This window comes from Piliocolobus tephrosceles, chromosome 18 (assembly GCF_002776525.5).
Source record: "Piliocolobus tephrosceles isolate RC106 chromosome 18, ASM277652v3, whole genome shotgun sequence".
NCBI classification, from domain to species: Eukaryota; Metazoa; Chordata; class Mammalia; order Primates; family Cercopithecidae; genus Piliocolobus; species Piliocolobus tephrosceles.
Window position 1 is genome coordinate 37,209,227 of NC_045451.1, and position 18,004 is coordinate 37,227,230.

General features: G+C 39.5%; 1 protein-coding gene across 3 annotated transcripts in view; it reads right to left on the minus strand.

The window, feature by feature from the left end:
- Positions 1 to 1,849: 1,849 nt before the first annotated feature.
- The window catches only part of SETBP1 (SET binding protein 1), a 376,613-nt gene continuing 360,458 nt past the window's right edge, over positions 1,850 to 18,004 (minus strand). For all 3 annotated transcript variants that reach the window (XM_023207631.3, XM_023207632.2, XM_023207633.3), the window contains exon 6: positions 1,850 to 3,590. In XM_023207631.3, coding sequence (XP_023063399.2) covers positions 2,971 to 3,590 — 620 coding nt within the window. In that variant the 3' untranslated portion in view covers positions 1,850 to 2,970. The remainder of the gene's footprint in view (positions 3,591 to 18,004) is intronic.

Below are 18,004 nucleotides of genomic sequence, written 5' to 3' on the forward strand. Positions count from 1 at the left end.
GCCCCACCGAGAAGGCAGTGTTGGGAGGCCCAGAGACCTCCACGATCAGGGTCAGGAGAGTTGGGTTTTCTTCCCAGCTCTGCAACCAACTGTCTGTAAGCTGCATTGCCCCAAGGCTGAGCTGAGTTTGGACAGGTGGGGAGAGGCTAGGGGATTGGGGGTAGTTAGAGAATAAGGAAATGGTTGTACTGATGAGTTAGGTAAATGAAAAGCAGAAGAATAACATAATGTGGTACTGAGAGAGGAACTGGGTGGTGGAGAGAAGAAGCTGTGTAGGTGACCGAACTTGCTTTTGCCTCCAAGCGGCTGTTTAGCATGCCTCAGCTTTGGTCCTCTGCAGTATTCCAGTCTATTCCTAGGGTCATACAAGTAGGGGATTCGAACTTAACTCACATGACCACTATAGACCAGAATTCACGTGTCAGTTGCAACTCTGCTGTTAAATCTCCTGAAATATCTTTCAGAGCTTTGGAAATTCTAATGTACCCCAAAGTTTTTTTGGAATTTCTCACCTACTAGAGGTTAATGTCAATTAAACTTTGGGTCCTTATTAAAGAAGTTTGCAGAGTGCCAGCTCATCTTCCTCTGCAAGAAGATTGAGTCTGCTTATAGACGTTGTTGGAGAGACAGTACAACACAGGAAGGAGGAAGGGCAAATGAAAGAAAGAAGGAAATGATTTCAAAACCCAGGCAGAGAAACCTCTTCATGGTTGAATTGGAATGAAAATGGTCGCTGTTTCTTAGCAATGGTGGGGTGAGAGGGCTAATTTAAACCTTCCTCTCAGGTGACTTTGGAACCACTCAGACAGGGCTTGGGAATGACGAATTAAAAATGGCTGCTTTGATTTTGCTGTTCAACTTGTGTGAAATGCCAAAGGTCAACCAAGGTCACAAAACTGAGTATCTAGAATATAAGCTTTAAAGTAGAGGGGAATGCCGTCCTTTAAACTTACATATTGCTAGTATTAAATGCGACTGACCTAGCGGGCAGCAAATGATGTGAAGTCCATGGTGACAGAGCACAACAGTATGAATATGTGGGTAATTTCAACCAACTCTTGGTGCCATAACGGAGCAGTAATGTTTGCAAGCATATTAACTTGGAATTTAAAATTTTACTCACATAGATACCCTATCACTTATTCTCTTATGTTGCCAACAAAAATCCCTCTCTCTCTCTCTAAGGAAATAATATTGTGTTCTGAAATGATAATATAATTTCCAGCTGGTCCCAACTTCCCGTAAAGAAACTTAATTTGGAGGCAAACCAGATATTCTAATTCCCATTAGAAAATTTAATTCTCTCTCTCAGTGTCTCTTTCTATAATCTACCATGCCAGGTGTTTGATGTCTTGGGGAAGGTAAGGGCGAGTGAGGGAGGAAATTGAAAATACTTATTTGAAATTTCCACAATCTTTTAGAAAACATCTACGGAAATGGAATTCTTCGTATTCATTCTGAGCCTGCTTAACATATTTTATTTGGGCTGTGGAAATGGATAATAGAGATGGAATATCTGTCCACGCTAAACCAATGGTTAGAGTACAACTTGGATGAGAAATGTACAGCTGAAATTGACCATTTAAAAGACGATTTGTCACACACAGTTTGCATCCATGCAGACTGATAGATTTATAATTACATTATGTACAATAATGTTTTAGTTTATTAAGGCAACCACAATTTGGATACTTTGTCCAAGGTGGCTTGATAGAATTGAAGTGGTGATACCCTTTGAGCATTTTATTTATTTATTTTTCCAGATAAGAACACTTACTCCCATTTGCTTTTAAGAAATAATTATCCAGGGATAATGAACTTCTTCTATTGTCTTTTTGTTTCCTTTTAGTTTTTTGAACAACCTATGACAATTATTCGTACGAAAAAGATCAGGTACCAAGGCATTGCTAGACACTTGTCTTTCTGGTGGGTCTGGGGTTTCAGTTTTTGGTGGCTTGTCAGTTATTCTATTTGCTGTGGGGTATTAAAACCATTTTATTCTGCCTATGCTCTGCTGACATGTTTTAAGTATAAAAATAGAGTGGTTGGCATCTGGGTCAACATATCCTTGGCTGCTCTGCGTCACTTATTAAAAAGGTTTTATCAATACTGAGTATGTTTCACATTGATTGAGATTCAAAGCCAGGTTCTTGGAACAGCATGCCAAGGTTGAACTTTACAGCACAGGTTAAGGATTGTATTATTTAAATGTGTACCAAGATTAAAAAAAAAAAAAAAAAAAAAAAAGCAGCAAGTAAGTTAATGAAAAGATATATGGAAGTACAATGGGCAAAAGGAAAAGTAGGAATAGACAACGCTAAAAATCAGTGTATGTGCGACAGAAGAGGCACACAGAACATGAATGCGGGTCTAAGGTCGCCTATCACTAGAACTCCACCTTCTGATCACACAATTCCATCTGAGAAACTGTACGGTTAAGGGAAAGATTCAGGTCACCTGAAGATGACGTTGGTACCCCAAAGCTTAGCAGAGCTTGAAAATCAAAAGAAATGAAAACCAATTAAATGGAACGGGTTACAGCAATGCCAGCTGAGCAATTTGCAGCTTTTTTCCCCTTGGAATGTTTCCTAATTGAGGGTGTTTCCCTTTAGATTTTCCTGGCCAGCAAATGAGGGAGTCGAGGGCGCACCTTGGCAGCGGGAGGTCAGGAGAGCGCCACCAGCCTGCTCCTCCTGGGGGCCTTCGGCTCGCCTGCGGAGGATCCAGCCGTACTGAAGCGCCGCGTGGTGGGAGCTGCGGTGAAGCTGACAAGCTTCTTCTGAAGGTGTCTCCCTGCTTTGCTTTCCCTAGAGCTCCTGATGGCTCAGCCCGTCGTCTGGCCGGATTCTGCCTGCCCGGCTTCTGGAGAGAAGGGCGTGGGTGTCCCTGCAGCGGGGGATTCTGCCCCCGCCCATTGCGCTTCCCACGTGTCAGTTCCCTAGGCCCCAGGTGCAGACACCCAGACCCGCCCTAGGGAAGGACCTCGCTCTCACTCCCTCGGGACTTCCTCTGCCTCTTGGCTTTCACCTCCTCTTCCTGGGGAAGGGGCTGCTGCGGGGGCGGCTGCTGCGGGGGCTGAGCGGGGGCCTGCGGTTTGTGTTTCCTCTTTCCGCCTCTGGGGGTCTTGGGTAGAGGGGGTGGTGGGGGTAGGGGCGGTGGCGGCGGTGGCGGTGGGGGCGGCGGCGGGGGGGGGGGCAGGGGCGGCGCCTCCCGGGCCATGTGGATGACTGCCTCGATGGTGGCCATGATAGTGTCTTGGCTGGCGGCGGGCTCCAGCACCAGCGGGCTCAGGCTGGGCTTCTGGCCCCTTTTGCTGGGCAGGTCGATGCATTTTTCCAGCACCGGCATTTGGTCTCTGGAGTCCTCATCGAACTGGGTGGGTTGCTTCCTGGGACGCCCGCGCCTCTTCTTCACGAAGTTGTTGCCTGTTTTTGATTGTCTCTGCAGCCGCTTGGCCTTCAGGATCTTGTTCACGTGGTCCAAGTTCTTCTTGGTGGATAGGATCTTGGTGTAGTTGCACATCTTCCGCACTTCGCACTGGATGGCTTCGATCTCCCGCCGCTTGAACCTCTTCTTCAGGGAGGAGCCGACTGCAGGAGGGGAAGAGAGAAGATACTGAGCACAGGATGCAAGGTTGCCTTCAACCCAGACTCTTCACTGACAGCTAGCATTCTACTCGGCTATAAAGATTATGGAGAATCAATGCTATGGGTATTAAAATAAAAATAAACATTTCTCAAATATTCATTGTGCATGCAAAGTACTTCTATTTACATTATTTCAGTCCTCCCAACAATTATGTGAAATATTGTTGTTCCCTTTTTAAAGATGTGGAAACTGAGGCTCACACTGTTGAGGTAAACTGGCCTAGAGCCGTGGGACTCAATGGCAGAATCACAATATAAATCTTCCCATTGTTTATCTTACTATACAGGTAATTTTTTATTCACCCTTTTGACATTTGATCTGATTCAATTTAGCACAGGATTAGACTTTCTCTTTTTGTAGGTGTTGGATGAATGAAAAGGCACATGGGCCTCCATATCAAGCAACTGGGATCATGCAGATGTACTATCGATCTCAGAAGAGATGCCTTGGCTTGATCAAGAGTAAGAAAATGTAAGTGAACCATTTTATTCCTAACCCTTCTCCACTGACCCAGGGAGGCCTATTTCCTGGAGCACTCTAGTTATCATGGCATCATCTCTCTGTGCTTTTCCCCCAGCATTCTGGACTACTCAGGTTGCCTGATGGCATTCAGTTAACCAGGTCCTTCATAACCAGTTCATCCTCTGGGAACCTCAAGGGAAGTATCAGCCAGGTGTTTCTGAATCATTTACACTACCCCTACCAGGCTGGCATTTGCAAAGAGCTCTTTTCATGTCCTGTTGGCCAGCTGCAGCTGCACCTCTATTTTATGAGCCGAACTTCTTGTCTCAGGAAGTCCTGCACTGCTGCCACTAAATGGCCTTCAGAACTGCTTAGTTTTGAAGTTCAGACAGCATAAAGTGTGAATGGCTTCAAAACATAGCCAACCATTCCTCCTGCAGATCATTCTTTCTCCTTGTGTTGTTCATGAGCAGGCACATGTGTGATACCTGTCTGCACACGCACACACACACACACACACACACAAACGGGCACATACACTCACACAGATTCCATGGCTCCACCTTCAAGGTGGCCACTCCCCCTGGCTGTTTATAAACATAATAAGTATGTCTTCACCGAGTTCTTTGCTGCTATGATTTACGCTGCATGTTCAGCCAGAAAGGAGCCCACGTGGAAGACCTACGCATAGCGGGGAGTGTGGTGCATTTTATCATTTTGGTTTGTTGTTTCCTCCCATAATTTTATTTGTACCTACTAATAGAGATGCAGAATAAATATCTTAAGAGAGAGGAGGAAAAAAGATGCTTAAAACATGGATACCATTCTCACTTATTCTTGGGTACTCCCACTTGATTCTTTCCTCTGCTTTGTCCCATTTCTCTCTCATGCTGTGCCCAGCACAGATTGCCAGGAGGGATTTATTTGAAGTTATTTACACCCCCAGCTTCATGGAGTGGGGAGAGCTGAGTCCCACAGGCCAGGTCAAAATGTTACTGCTTTTGGCCAAAGGTCAGTAAGACTGACCGAGCAATGAATAACTACTGAATGATCTTTAAAATAAGTTATAAAGATCAAAATAGAACAAAGCCAGAGTGAGCTTCCGACTATAAAAATAAAATTTTTGTAGTTAGTTTTGTAAAAGAAAAAGGTTGCCTCATTGTAAGTTATCAGAGGCAAGAACCAGTGCTTGTCTGTCTTTATGTCCCTCAAAGGGCCTAGCAGGGTGCCTGGTATATAAAAGAGATTTAAGAATTGTTTCTGGACTGACAAATCAATCTAATCAGGCCTTGTAGTCATATTCCCTAGAAGAGTTCTAGTTTGAATTTTTAAAGTGACCATTGCAAATATAGTTATACTAAAACTTAGCCCACCTCCATGTCAGTGACAGATAATTTACCTTGTCCACATAGTTCATGGGTCAATGGCAACTAGTCAGTAGTAATACTCCACAAAACTTGACACTATCCCAAGCAAAGGTTTCATTTACAGTTTGCCCTCTCTTTAGTTTATATCAGCCATAGAGGAAGCAAATGCTATGTGATATGTTATATAATACAGCATGAAATTATAAAGTAAATCACCTTGCTGACATGTAATATAGCATAGAAGTATAAAGTAAATCAATTAATTGGCAATACTGTATTTGACTGAGTTAAGCTTGACAGAAATACTCCATGAGCTGCAGGTCATTTGGGCAAAATACAACCAATGGATTGTCGCTCTATGTGTTGTCTTTTTAAAGTGAAATGCCAAAATAAATAAGTAAATAAAGCCCCAAAACAAAATCTCCAAACCAAAATAAAGAAATACACAAACAGAAACCTAGCAGATAGCAGCTAATTCCATATTCAAAAACATGTGCTGAATAATTAAGTCTTTGCATTAAAAAAGGATTATGAAATAAAAATTAATTCTGATAGTGTAAATCTACCAAACAATCCTAAAAAATGTCAAAATAACTCTTTTGTGCCCACCATTCACATATAGCAAATGTTAACTTTTTGTCATATTATTTTTTTTAGTAAGAAAGAAAACATTACAGATTGAGCTAAGTCATGGCTCCCTTCTCCATTCCTTTCCCTTTCTTTTTTATGCATGTTTTAATCCTTTTGTTGCATATATATGAGCTCATGTTGGTAAAAATTAAAAATCTGAATCTACCTAGTGTTGGTAATGATGTAAGAAACTGGGAACACTCACATACTGTTGGCGGGAGTATAAACTGTTATAATCATTTTGGAGAGTGATTGGGCAATAACTGGTAGAGTTGAAGATGTACACATTCAATGTCCCAGCAATTTCATATCAAGCTTGCCTCCTTTACTTATATATAACAGGAGGCAAAAGTTATATAAGGATGTTCCTTGAAGCTCAGTGTATGATACAGAAAACTGAAAACAATCTAATCAATCAACTGTGATACATAAAACAATGCAGTATTATACATTGATTAAAATGAATAAACTACACATAAATATATCAACATGGTTAAATCTCATTTAAAGAGTTGAGTAGAAAAGGAAATCACAAAAACACGTTTAAGTATACTACTTACATAACTTTAAAAACATACATACTTCTTGAACTTTTATTTTATCTTCAGAGTCCAGTTGTGGAGGTTTAGTGACTGCTGTGTAGGAGATCAACTGTGACTCAAATACTTGGTGGATGACTCACCTACTACTCAACATCTACTTCCCCCCAAGGCAACCTCACAGAGTTTTATTAAGTCTCTAGAGTAGGGTTGTCCAACAGAGTTTTCTGAGATGGTGAAAATGTTCTCTATGTGTGTGCTGCTCCATAGGTAGCCACTAGCCACGTGTGGCTACTGAGCACTTGAAATGTGGCTGGTGTGACTGAGACACTGAATTTTTAATATCACCTAATTTTCATTTAAATAGCTACAGTGTGGCTAGTGGCTACCCTATGGGGCAGCACAGCTCTAGAACTACCTACCTTGAAATACAGAGAACAGAATTCATTCAATAAATTGCGGACTGGGGGAGACTCTAGGCAAACAACCTGGTGTCTTCAACAAATAAATTGCCGGGCAGGGGGAAGATGAAACTGTGCATCAAAAGAGACTAAAGAGATAAAGTGACCTTATTTGGATGACAGTTGGAACAAACCGTTAAGAGAGATCATGAAATAAATGGAAATTTGAACAATGGGCATTTCATGATATTACGTAATTACTGTTAATTTTCATAGGTGTGATATTTGCATTGTGATTATGGTTTCTGAGTACCTATCTTTTAGAAATGCCTACTAAAATATTGATAGATGAAATCACATACTGTCATCTGGGATTGACTTTAAAATTCTAAGGAAGGGAGGAGGTAAGTGGAAGTATTGATGAAACAAGATTGACTGTAAGTTGATATTGTTGAAGCTGAAGTTGATATTGATGGGTACATGAGGTTTATTAATGCTATACTGCTTACTTCGGTGTATGTCTGACATTTTCCATAACACAATGTTAAAAATTTATAAATAACTGGCAATAAAACATCTTAAAATCTTAGGGCTGGACAGTGCTCTAATTTTCACTATCTTGGGGCTTTATTTCACCTAAATACATTTTGAAGAATAAGAGATGTCCTCAATGAAGGTTATGCATCCACCATCTCCCTAGAAGGCTTAGCTTATAGCTGCCCTCCTGTTTTAATGGCATAGAAACATGAATGAGTTCTCTGTGTTTTATGCTTTCACCACCTGCATAAATAAATACATGTCATGAGCCAATCTCCATTGATGGCATCAGGTATTATGACTTAGTATCCCTCTGTCTTTTGCACATTATAATCTTTGGGGTTTTTCACATCTACTGAACATCTGAATTTCATTTATTTTTCCTTTATGTTTGTTATCCAAACTTTCAGTTCAGATTTGTTATCCCTCTGTGTGAACAATAGCAGAGTATGGTATAGTAGAAATGACTCTGTGTAGAAGAAGCTGGAAAACAAGGTAAACTGAGATAAGTCCCTTAACCGCTCCATCTCTGTTTCTTCATCTGTTACACTGGATGGCGGAACCAGATGCTCTTGGAAGTTCCCTTCTATATTTAGTTTGCCGTAATTCTTTTCTATACTCATTATCAGTTGCATCCCCAAATGTGGGGTGGCTTTCTAAAACATTTATTTATCGAATAATTCTAAAATATTAGTGTGTGGGGAGAACTTCGGACTTGGCAGGGTTTGATATTCACAGATCTTTCTCCTTATTGCTTATGATTTCACTGTCCCTCTAAATGTTTACAGATTTTTCTCTTTTCAAATCGTTTCATTATTGGACAGTCATTTCTGGGCTCTTGCTGCAAGATTGAGTCCATATTTGCTCTCCTTCCTATAATTGTCCTGTATCTTGCCTGCTCTTTGTTAGTTTTAAAGAATAATTATTGAGTGGCCTAGGCAAAATGCAAATTCATTTCTTCATAACTCAGCAATACAAATTTTCTTTCAGACCCTATGTATATTTGAAATTGCCATGCAAATGGTTGAGCTGGTTTTGGTCCAGATCTAGACATTCTATCTTTTCACTCCCATTATCAGAAGATTGGCTCATCAGCATTCTGTTGATTTTGTCAAGTCGTTTATGGTAACTAGAGAATGGACTTGGCACTGCTTTTTGGATGCAGAATTTGTACGTATAGTAGGCCCCCTGAGACAAAGGCTAACAAGGCTTCGTTATATAGAAGATTCCCAAGAAATAGATACCCATGTTTGTAGACTGTACTTTGCCCATGTACAAGACACACCCTATTTTACAAGAAAGCTTTGGGTGGATTGTGGAGGGAGGCAAATTTACCTCTAGACTCCTTAGAGTTTTTCTTGCTGTTTGAATGTTCCTAAGGGGAGGTGGAAAGATGTTGAGGAAGGCTGAACTGCCTGGAGTTGGGGTGCATTTCAGGGCAGATAGAGCTGGAATATCCTGTGCTTTAATCAAGGCGGAGAGTTGCAGTGTGAATTGCTTTGTGTGCTGATACATGTTAGAAGATTCTCTGAAGGCAAAGGCCACACCTTTTTTTCTCTACCTTCAGAGTTCCCAGCACAGGCCCATCGATATAGCAGTACCTGATCTGGTGCATACTATGTGGTCAGCAAATACAAGCTCAATGGCATTCAATTGTCTCATGTTCTCCAATGTAAATTCTGCATTTTATTTATTTATTTCACTTTGTCCTTGTGCTTGCCTTGGTAATGGTCTCTTATTTTCCTAATGCTGCTTTTTATTTTTAATGGGGGAGAATGAGGCAACCTGCCTTGGCATTGCAAACTTTTTTCTTCCATCCTTAGAATTTAAATTAACCTTCTATAGTACTGGCCTTAAAAGCTCTTTTGAAAAAGATGGCAAGTTGCCTCTGCTGGTGAGGCCTCTGCAAGGTAGGGGGCATCCGAGTTGCTGCTTGTTATCAACACAAGTGCTAGAGGACTGCTAAGTTTAAAGCAGCAATTTAGAATTAAGAGTTAGCAGATGTGGGGGATTTGTCATAATATGATGGTGTTTTCATTCTGTTCTTCATATCATCTTAACATACTTTGGGGTTTCTTTGAAAACATGAGTAGCTTGTTTGAAGCATAGTAACTGCCTGACTATTCAACAACTTATTCTTAGGGGTTTATTGTGAAAGAACTTTTTATCTCAGTTGCAATGGCTTGAAGGACTCTGGTCTGTGTTCTGTTCCTATTTCACATTTTTTCTTGGGACAAGGTAGGAGGAGAGGTGGGTAGACTGGCTGATGGACAGGTGAAGCAGTGGGGTATGTAGGTGTGAGTATGTTTATGTGTGTGAGCTCTGAAGTGGGCTAGGCCACCAAATAGTTAGTGTCCCAGGGCAGCTCCCTAATCTTCTCAGGAATGGTGTTGGATTTAGAAATCGGCCTAGTGCTCTCCTGCCCCTGCCACCTTGCCCACACTGTTCACCTCCTCTCTGCCTCTCTAAATTAAACCAGCAGCTTCCCAAGTGCACATTCCCTCCAGAGGAAGCCAGACAATTTACTTGGCTGCAGAAAGAACACATTAATAATTTGTATTTACATTATTTATATTTTACCTAAATAATCCTAATGCTTAATAAACGGAACTCCAGCCATGCCCTTACTTGTGCTGCCCATCAGATGACAGGTCACCTGTCACACTTGGGCATGAGATTCCTGGGAGAAGGGGAGGCCATGTGCATTCAAGAGGTTGACAGGAGATCTCACTGGTTAGTTGCTTTCAGGGTGCTGTCAATGTCCTATATTTTAAATTTGTAGCAGGCCAGCCCACGTGGTAATTTTAGAAAAGCAAGACTTTTCAATAGAAAAAAATTTCAAAATACTTTGTAATGAGATGAAGAAGACCCATACAATATTTTATACACCACACAGAGTTCTGTTGGTTATTTCACACCAAACTGTATACATGAGTTGCCACTTTCAGAGATGAATTTGGCCATTTTCTTGTACAAAAAGACAAGGGTTCCAAATTTTCTTAACTTTTCTAGGCTGTCAGTAATGTTATCCTGCAGATGATAAACAACAAAATACTTAATGTCCCTTTACAGTAAACTGGGTCAGAGAGTAACCGCGTTTGGAAAGAAACTCATGCTATGGAAAGAGCAGTTTTGGAAATTTATTGCAAATGTTTCCAGCATTTGGCAATTTTGTTGCTGAAAACAATATAACCTATAAATCCCTTTAATCTGCAAATTTGAATACCTTGTAAACAGAACTGACTTTCAAATGAAGAGTTGGACTAAAAAATATTGACCATCTAATTGTTAATAAAGAGGATGGTTTGCCAAGTTTCAACAAAAAACTTGTTTAACTGATGAGATTGGAAAAAAAATAGTACTGATTTAAGCACAGTCAACAATCTACTTTATTCTTTTGAATCTATGTATATGTGAAATATTCTTTATCCTACAACATCTGCTAACAACAAGTATTGAAACAAACTGAATTCAGAATGAGAACTTTAAATTACTTATCACAAGTGCCTAAAAAAAAAAACCCAAGATTTTTGAAAACAAGTGTACAAACTCAATTGCTCGGCCCTCCTTACAACACTATTAAAAACACTTAAATCACTATTAAAAACACTTAAATCAGTATAACATTTTGATAGCAACAAAAATATTTTTGTTTTGTTAATAATAGGTAAAATGAAATTTAAAATTATTTTAAGAATATATTTCAAGTTTATCTCATCCTGTTAAAGTTTGTATTTAAGAAAAAGAGGGCACATATTTTTAGTATGTATTTAAATGGTGTGACTATTCAAAATTATGTTCCTAATATCACTGCATGATCAATAATCTGGAGCCCACTGCTTTAAAGTTGTCCTTTCTGTTTTAAAAAACTCCTCAAGAGTTTATTCACTCACTTAGTATTTAATCCTCAAAGATCTTAACTAAAGCTTCTTGAAGACAGCATGTGTTGTCCTTTTTCATACCCTTCAAAACAAAGAACATAGTTCCTGTGTCATAGTAGATGTTTGATTAGTATTTCCTGCTAGACTGCTTCAGACTGTAAACTCCCAGAGCCCAAATTCTGGAGAGCATTTATCTTTATATTCCCCAGAACACCTTGAATTGAGTTGCATGCCATTCCATGGCAGTGAGGGGTGCCCTATCCATGGAGAGCTCCTCGAATGGGATTTAATGCTGACATCCTTTATTTGATTAGGCAATTCACAGGTCCTGGTCTGTAGGCTTTCAGAGTCCTTGACTTCTCTGACCACGAGGAAATAATGCCAGTTATTTCATGGGCCCATGGGTTAGACAAACCACCTGGGACTTTGGACAGATAATGACAGTGGCGACTCATTCCAGAGAGAATCCAAGCTGAGTAAAAACATTACTAGGTTGCTCAAGGGACTTCGAAGGAGGGCAAGCCGGATTTTGGCAGTCCTGAAAAAATTGGGCAAAAGAGAGACCTCAGAGATAAGAGAACCAGTGAAAGATGAGATTATAGCTCCCTGTAAGGTGCATCATGAATATTCATCACAAGGGGTTGCCCACCATGGATGAACAGAGGAATCTTTTAAGTTTAGAGGATTTTCTGGAGGTGCTATTTATTTATAAGTTACTTGTAAATAGTCAGCCGGGAGCAGTGGGCCTGTAATCCCAGCACTTTGGGAGGTTGAGGCAGTGGATTATGAGGTCAGGAGTTTGAGATCAGCCTGGCCAACATGGTGAAAACCCTTCTCTACTAAAAATACAAAAAGTAGCCGGGTGTGGTGGTGCACACCTGCAATCCCAGCTACTCGGGAGGCTGAGGAAGATAAATTGTTTGAACCCAGGAGGTGGAGGGTGCCGTGAGCCAAGATTGTGCCAATGCACTCTAGTCTGGGCAACAGAGCGAGACTCCATCTCAAAAAAAAAAAAAAAAAAAAAAAAAAAAAAGAAAATAAAAATAGTAGCTTCCTAGGCTTTTGTTAAGGAGTGAATTGGGAATGGCAGCACTGGTAAACTGAGAAATACGAGGGCATTTAGCCCTCCTCTGTTTCATTCAACTTTGGCTTTTGTTTGTTGTAATGTGGATCAAGTCCCAACACACTGATGAGACAACATGGAAGGCTGGATAGAAATGTAGTTAACGCCAAAAAGTTTGAAGCTACATCTGTTGAGTCTCACAGCATGCCAGTTGGTCACACAGCGGGGGTGGTTGCACCCTCTCAAAGGGCTCTTTTTATTTCTTTTTTCTTTCCTCTCAAATGTGGTATCACTTTATCCTTAACCATAAATACCATCTCTTATATAATACCCCAACTATTGTGCATGCATGTTCTTACCTGATTATGAGACATTTTCTTTGTCTCTTTAAAACTTTGAAAAAAAAAAAAAATACAGGGAAGAACAAAGAAACATATAACAAACATGAACACGGGCTCAGACAAAATAAGTCCTGTTGACCATGCTAGAACTTTAAGAATTACATATAGCAGTAAGTATCTCTGTTTTGTTTTTTTCCTGGTCTTAATAGTAACTGCATTTGTTTACGTATTAGCTAGCATACTTAGCAATCTGATGGAAAACATATTGACCAGGACATTAGAAGAATGAGGTTCTGATCTTAGCTCATGACCCCTCAGTTCTGTGTCTCCAGACAAATCTCTCCATTTCTTGAAACGACTGATCCTTGCTTCTCAATAAATATAATTCTATAAAAGTCATATACCTCCAAGTTTTCTGTGCCCGAGGTAAGACATCCTCAAATCCTTCATCTGTGTTTCCTATCAGATGAATTCTAGATCAAAGCAAATTTTTCATTTTGATCACTCTCTGGAGATTATGTCATCTGCTAAAGTTGATCTGAAATTTTAGTGCCCAGAATTGAACTGATTTTCTAGATACGAAGTGATTAGTACAGAAAAATGGGTTTGATTAATTTGTGATCAAGGCACCATGCTTATATTAATAGAAGCTACATTTTTAAAAAACTGCATTTTTTTTCCCAACAGCATCCTACTGTTGGCTCATGTTAAATGGAGGCTCAATTAACTCCCTTAAACACTTTCGTATAAGCAGCTATCAACCCTGGCCACTGCTATGTGGAATTGGGTGTTAAGCTTAAATGCAGGCCTTCTATTTAAATCTGCAAAGTTTAATTTTATTAACCTTGTGAATTAATATTCTAGTCTGTTGTGAAAATTTTGAAACTTAATTTTGTTTTCTCAAAGAGTTATCAGATTTTTAGGAATATTCAGAGGGCTCGAATACCCTAAAAGTTAATGTCTGTTCTTTTAACTACCTCTGGGCTGGATTCAAGTAACTAAAAGCCATGCTATCATTTTTTCTTTATTGAAGTTTCTAAAGAAAAAGATGTCAATTTACAAATTAACTATCTTTGTATTCTCCCTAAAAACAATAAGCAATTCACACCAATTGCTTTCGACTTTCTCATGTCTGTCTGGTTAGTGGAAGATGGATGAATCACAGAAACAATAACTTTGCATAGCCTACAGGTGTGTGTGCCCAACTCTATTATTTCTGTAAGTGTCAGAGAGGATATTACATCTGATGTTCAACAGGGAAAAAAGTCTTGCATTTTTCTTTTATCCAGAGGCAACTCTTCTGCCCTAGTGAGAAAAAAATAAAAGATACAAAACAAAGCAATACCAGGCATTGTTCCAGTGCGCACAAATTTCCACTGGAATTCAGTTTATAATTCAGTCTTAAAGCTTTTTATGAACACTTCATGTCTTTGTATATTCCACCCATTCTTTAAAAGTCCAATTAAGTCCTCTTCCTAAAAGCCATCCATGGACTCTCATTCCAGCATTCATCTGTTTGCTCCTCTCTACATTGCCTGTATCTCTCTGATGGCACTTCACTTAGTCTGTCCTCTATTATGATTATGGGATTAATCTATATTAACACTCTTCTTAAATTGTATTTTTCCTAAGGGACAAGGACCTTGTCTTAGCCATTTTTATTCATGCTTGGAATAAACATTGATTCAGGCCCAGTTTGTGCCGGGCACTATAAGGGGCATGGAATGTTGTGACTTCCCCCTAGTGAGCAGCACAGAGTCTAGCTGACTTACTTGAATTGAAATCAATCTGTGTCACCTGACTTGAACAGCACTTACCATCTATTTCGTAAAGTCTGTGTTTGAGGCATGAAAGGATGTTTTTGGAGATTCAAATCACTGTCAATTAAATTAGGTCCTCACATATTTCAGCTGTTCCCTACTCTGTTCAGAGTACCATTAACTGAAAAGTCTCTCAGTTAGAACCAAAAGTACTGTGAAATACAAACCAATATCTAAACTTCATTCCATAAGAGAAGTGGAGTTTCAATGACAAAAACATGGACTAAAGCAAGTTTGGAATTTATTAAGAGTCACTAAGAAGACCAGCTTGAACATTTAAGGACATTAAGGATGTTTAAGAACATGAAGATTGACTGAAATGACGGGTCCCCTGGAAAAGGAACACATGTACATATTATACATTAGAGGGAGAGAGAGAAGCGGGGGAAGGAATGGTCTTTTTTGTTGTCTTTAAATAGACTTTTTTAAAGCAGTTTTAGATTCATAGCCAAATTAAACTAAAGGTACAGAGACAGAGGTTTCCCATATATTCCCTTGTCCCAGCACATGTATAGCCTCCACCATGAATGGTCTTTTCATTGCCAAGCATGTGAATCAGAATCATAATGGTTTATTATAGGAGAAGGGTCATATGCTCTCTTGGCAAATATATATACATTCACATTCTGAGTACTATACCAGGAGTTTTTTGGGAAAAAAAAAAATTGCTTTAACTTTTTTCTTTTTTTCAAGTGTAAGCTTGAACAGACTCAAGACGGCAAACACTCCCTCCTCAATTTAAGATTTGACAATTTAAGAAGAAAAAGCTCATTCATCATCTTTCCCTTTTAGAGACCATAAATTATTGGCTCATACACCATGTGGCTTGGATTCTAGGAAAAGTTAGTGTAAACAAATCCAAGTTACAATGCGTGGAGTAGGAGAGTGAGTCATAAACAAAACACAGACATATGCTCTCATATAAATAAGGGCCTGGATCATCAGCTTCCCAGAGTCTGCTTCCCATTAATTACACAACAAAATGAACTTTCCATATGTAAAGCCCAAATCACTTAACTCTGGCAACTTGTATAAGACAAAGACCAGGATTGTGACTACGTAGGCACTAACAAAACTAGATTTCAAAATAAAAAATGTCCTTTCAAAATATCTTCAGGCATTGGAGAACAAGAAGATCCCCTGGAGGAGAATTTTTGAGTAACAAAACTAACCCTAGGCACTCTGGGAAGACTGCTTGGAGGCTGATAAGGATCCCTGCTGAATTTATAGGTAATATTAGGCACATTCTCTTTTGTTCTGTGTCCTGTCACTTTTCTGATGCTGGCTAGCCGTGGATCCCGGCCACACAGAGTTTTCACACACATTGCTGGGACCATTGAAAAGTTTCAATTCCTTCGCTCAGTTCCTTCTCGCTGTCTTTTGAAACTATCCATTGGTAGCACTAACTTATATTTCCTGATTGTCTCAGGAAGACTACCTGGTCTCTTTTAGTTTAAAGAGGTATCAAGGAAAACATAATTCCTGGGGAAGAGTATTCGTCAATAGGTCAGACACTCCAAGAGAGGTGGAAGTGAAGTCTTTCCTTATGTCCCTTTCAACAGCTGATTCCATAAAATAAACTAACAGAGTTAGTTCCAATGGACATTAAAACAACAGATCTTAAACTTTAGGTGTCCTGGAAGAGGAGGAAAAGGACTTTTAGCTCTTTCCTAGTTGTGGGGGTGAGGAGGTAGCTTTCAACCATTCATACACTCGGGGACTATTTTTGTAACATCTATGCTTTGTGTCATACCTTACACCATACAAGGCAAGTAGAATGCATTGCTCTTGCCCTCAAATGAAGGTGAAGGGGAAGGAACTAACATTTCTGGAAAACCTACAGTGTATGTTGCAGTATTTCACATATTTCCTCATTTAACTGTGGTAACAACCACTTGAGGACCTTGATTAGTATCCCTTAGTTTCTTTACAGTACAGAGATGAAAACCAAGTATTTTTTTCCTAAGGGCACATATCTCAGAAGTTGTGAATGCAATAATTCAAGCAATGGTGGTCTCATTTCAAAGCTAGTTTCATGCTATATTTCCTTAAGAAAGCAAAGAAGACAGGGAGCTAGAAAAAGACTGATAAAACCTGAGTTTCCTCATTAATTTTATGCTCTTGTCTGTACTGGAGTGCCAAATTTTTCTGAATTTCACCATCTCGAAGGCCTTTTCCAACCCCCTAAATTCCATAATTAAATAACAGAAGATATTACTGCAGATGACACATCATTGCTGCTAGATTAACCGTTCCTGCACATTGTTTTGATCCTGCTCCAGTTCAATGCCTTCAATGGCTCCTTGTAGGGAGCCAGACATTCAAGATACTGAGAGAAGCTGGTCAGGGTTATGAAGAAAGGTGGGAGGCAGGGCATGGTAAACATAAGAGACTATGGCATATTTAATGGAGAAAATTTATCCTCTTCTAATCAATTGCTGCCAGTTAAAAATCTGAGCCCAAAGATGATAGCTTCATAAAGCCAGAGAGCTTGATTATTGTGTAAATCTTCCGATGTTCATAAACTGCTAATTAATTTTTTAAAATTTGCAACCTTCTGTAGGCCAACCAAAACACAAGTATAGACAGCAGCTGGGCCATGGCTGTCATTTTGCTATCATTCCGGGTCAGAATAGTGACCCTGTCTTATTCTAGACTTTTGGGTACTCCATCTTCTGATCTCACATTTCCCTTCCAGACTCATCTGCCATTATTTCCATATAAATGCTGTATTCCTATCTCCTAGCTTCTGTCTGCTTACCTAATTCAGTTTATCTTTAGAAGTCCATCTTAACTCTTCTCTTCCCAAAAGAGAAATCTCTTAGTACCATTCAGTTGAAATCAACTGCTGAATAATAGTTCTGTTAGTATCTCAGATTGTTATTCGATCTATTCATTTAAAAATACTATTTGGTCATCTCATGTTTTGGAGGCAGGCCTTCCCATGTAGTGTTAAAGCTCCTCTGGGGCAGGGGCTAATCTTCTATTTGTATATATCATTCATAGAATTGAGTGCAGTGTGGCAGGCTCTTAAAAAAAAGGTTGACAATTTTTAACAAAGTCTTACAGATGTTTGAGTAAGATGAGATTGATATAGTCACTAATGCCTTCAAGATTAGGGGGCTTGGACTGTGTCCTGAGATAAGAGTATTTGGAAGGGGGAGTGAGGATACATATCAGTTTCTAAAGGATAGTTAATGGATATTATGATCTAAGTCATCACACGGCTAAATTGTGACTTCACATGATTAAATCCTGACATGAGATAACTTCAGTTCTGACATGAGAGGGTTTCATAAAACACTTACATGTTAA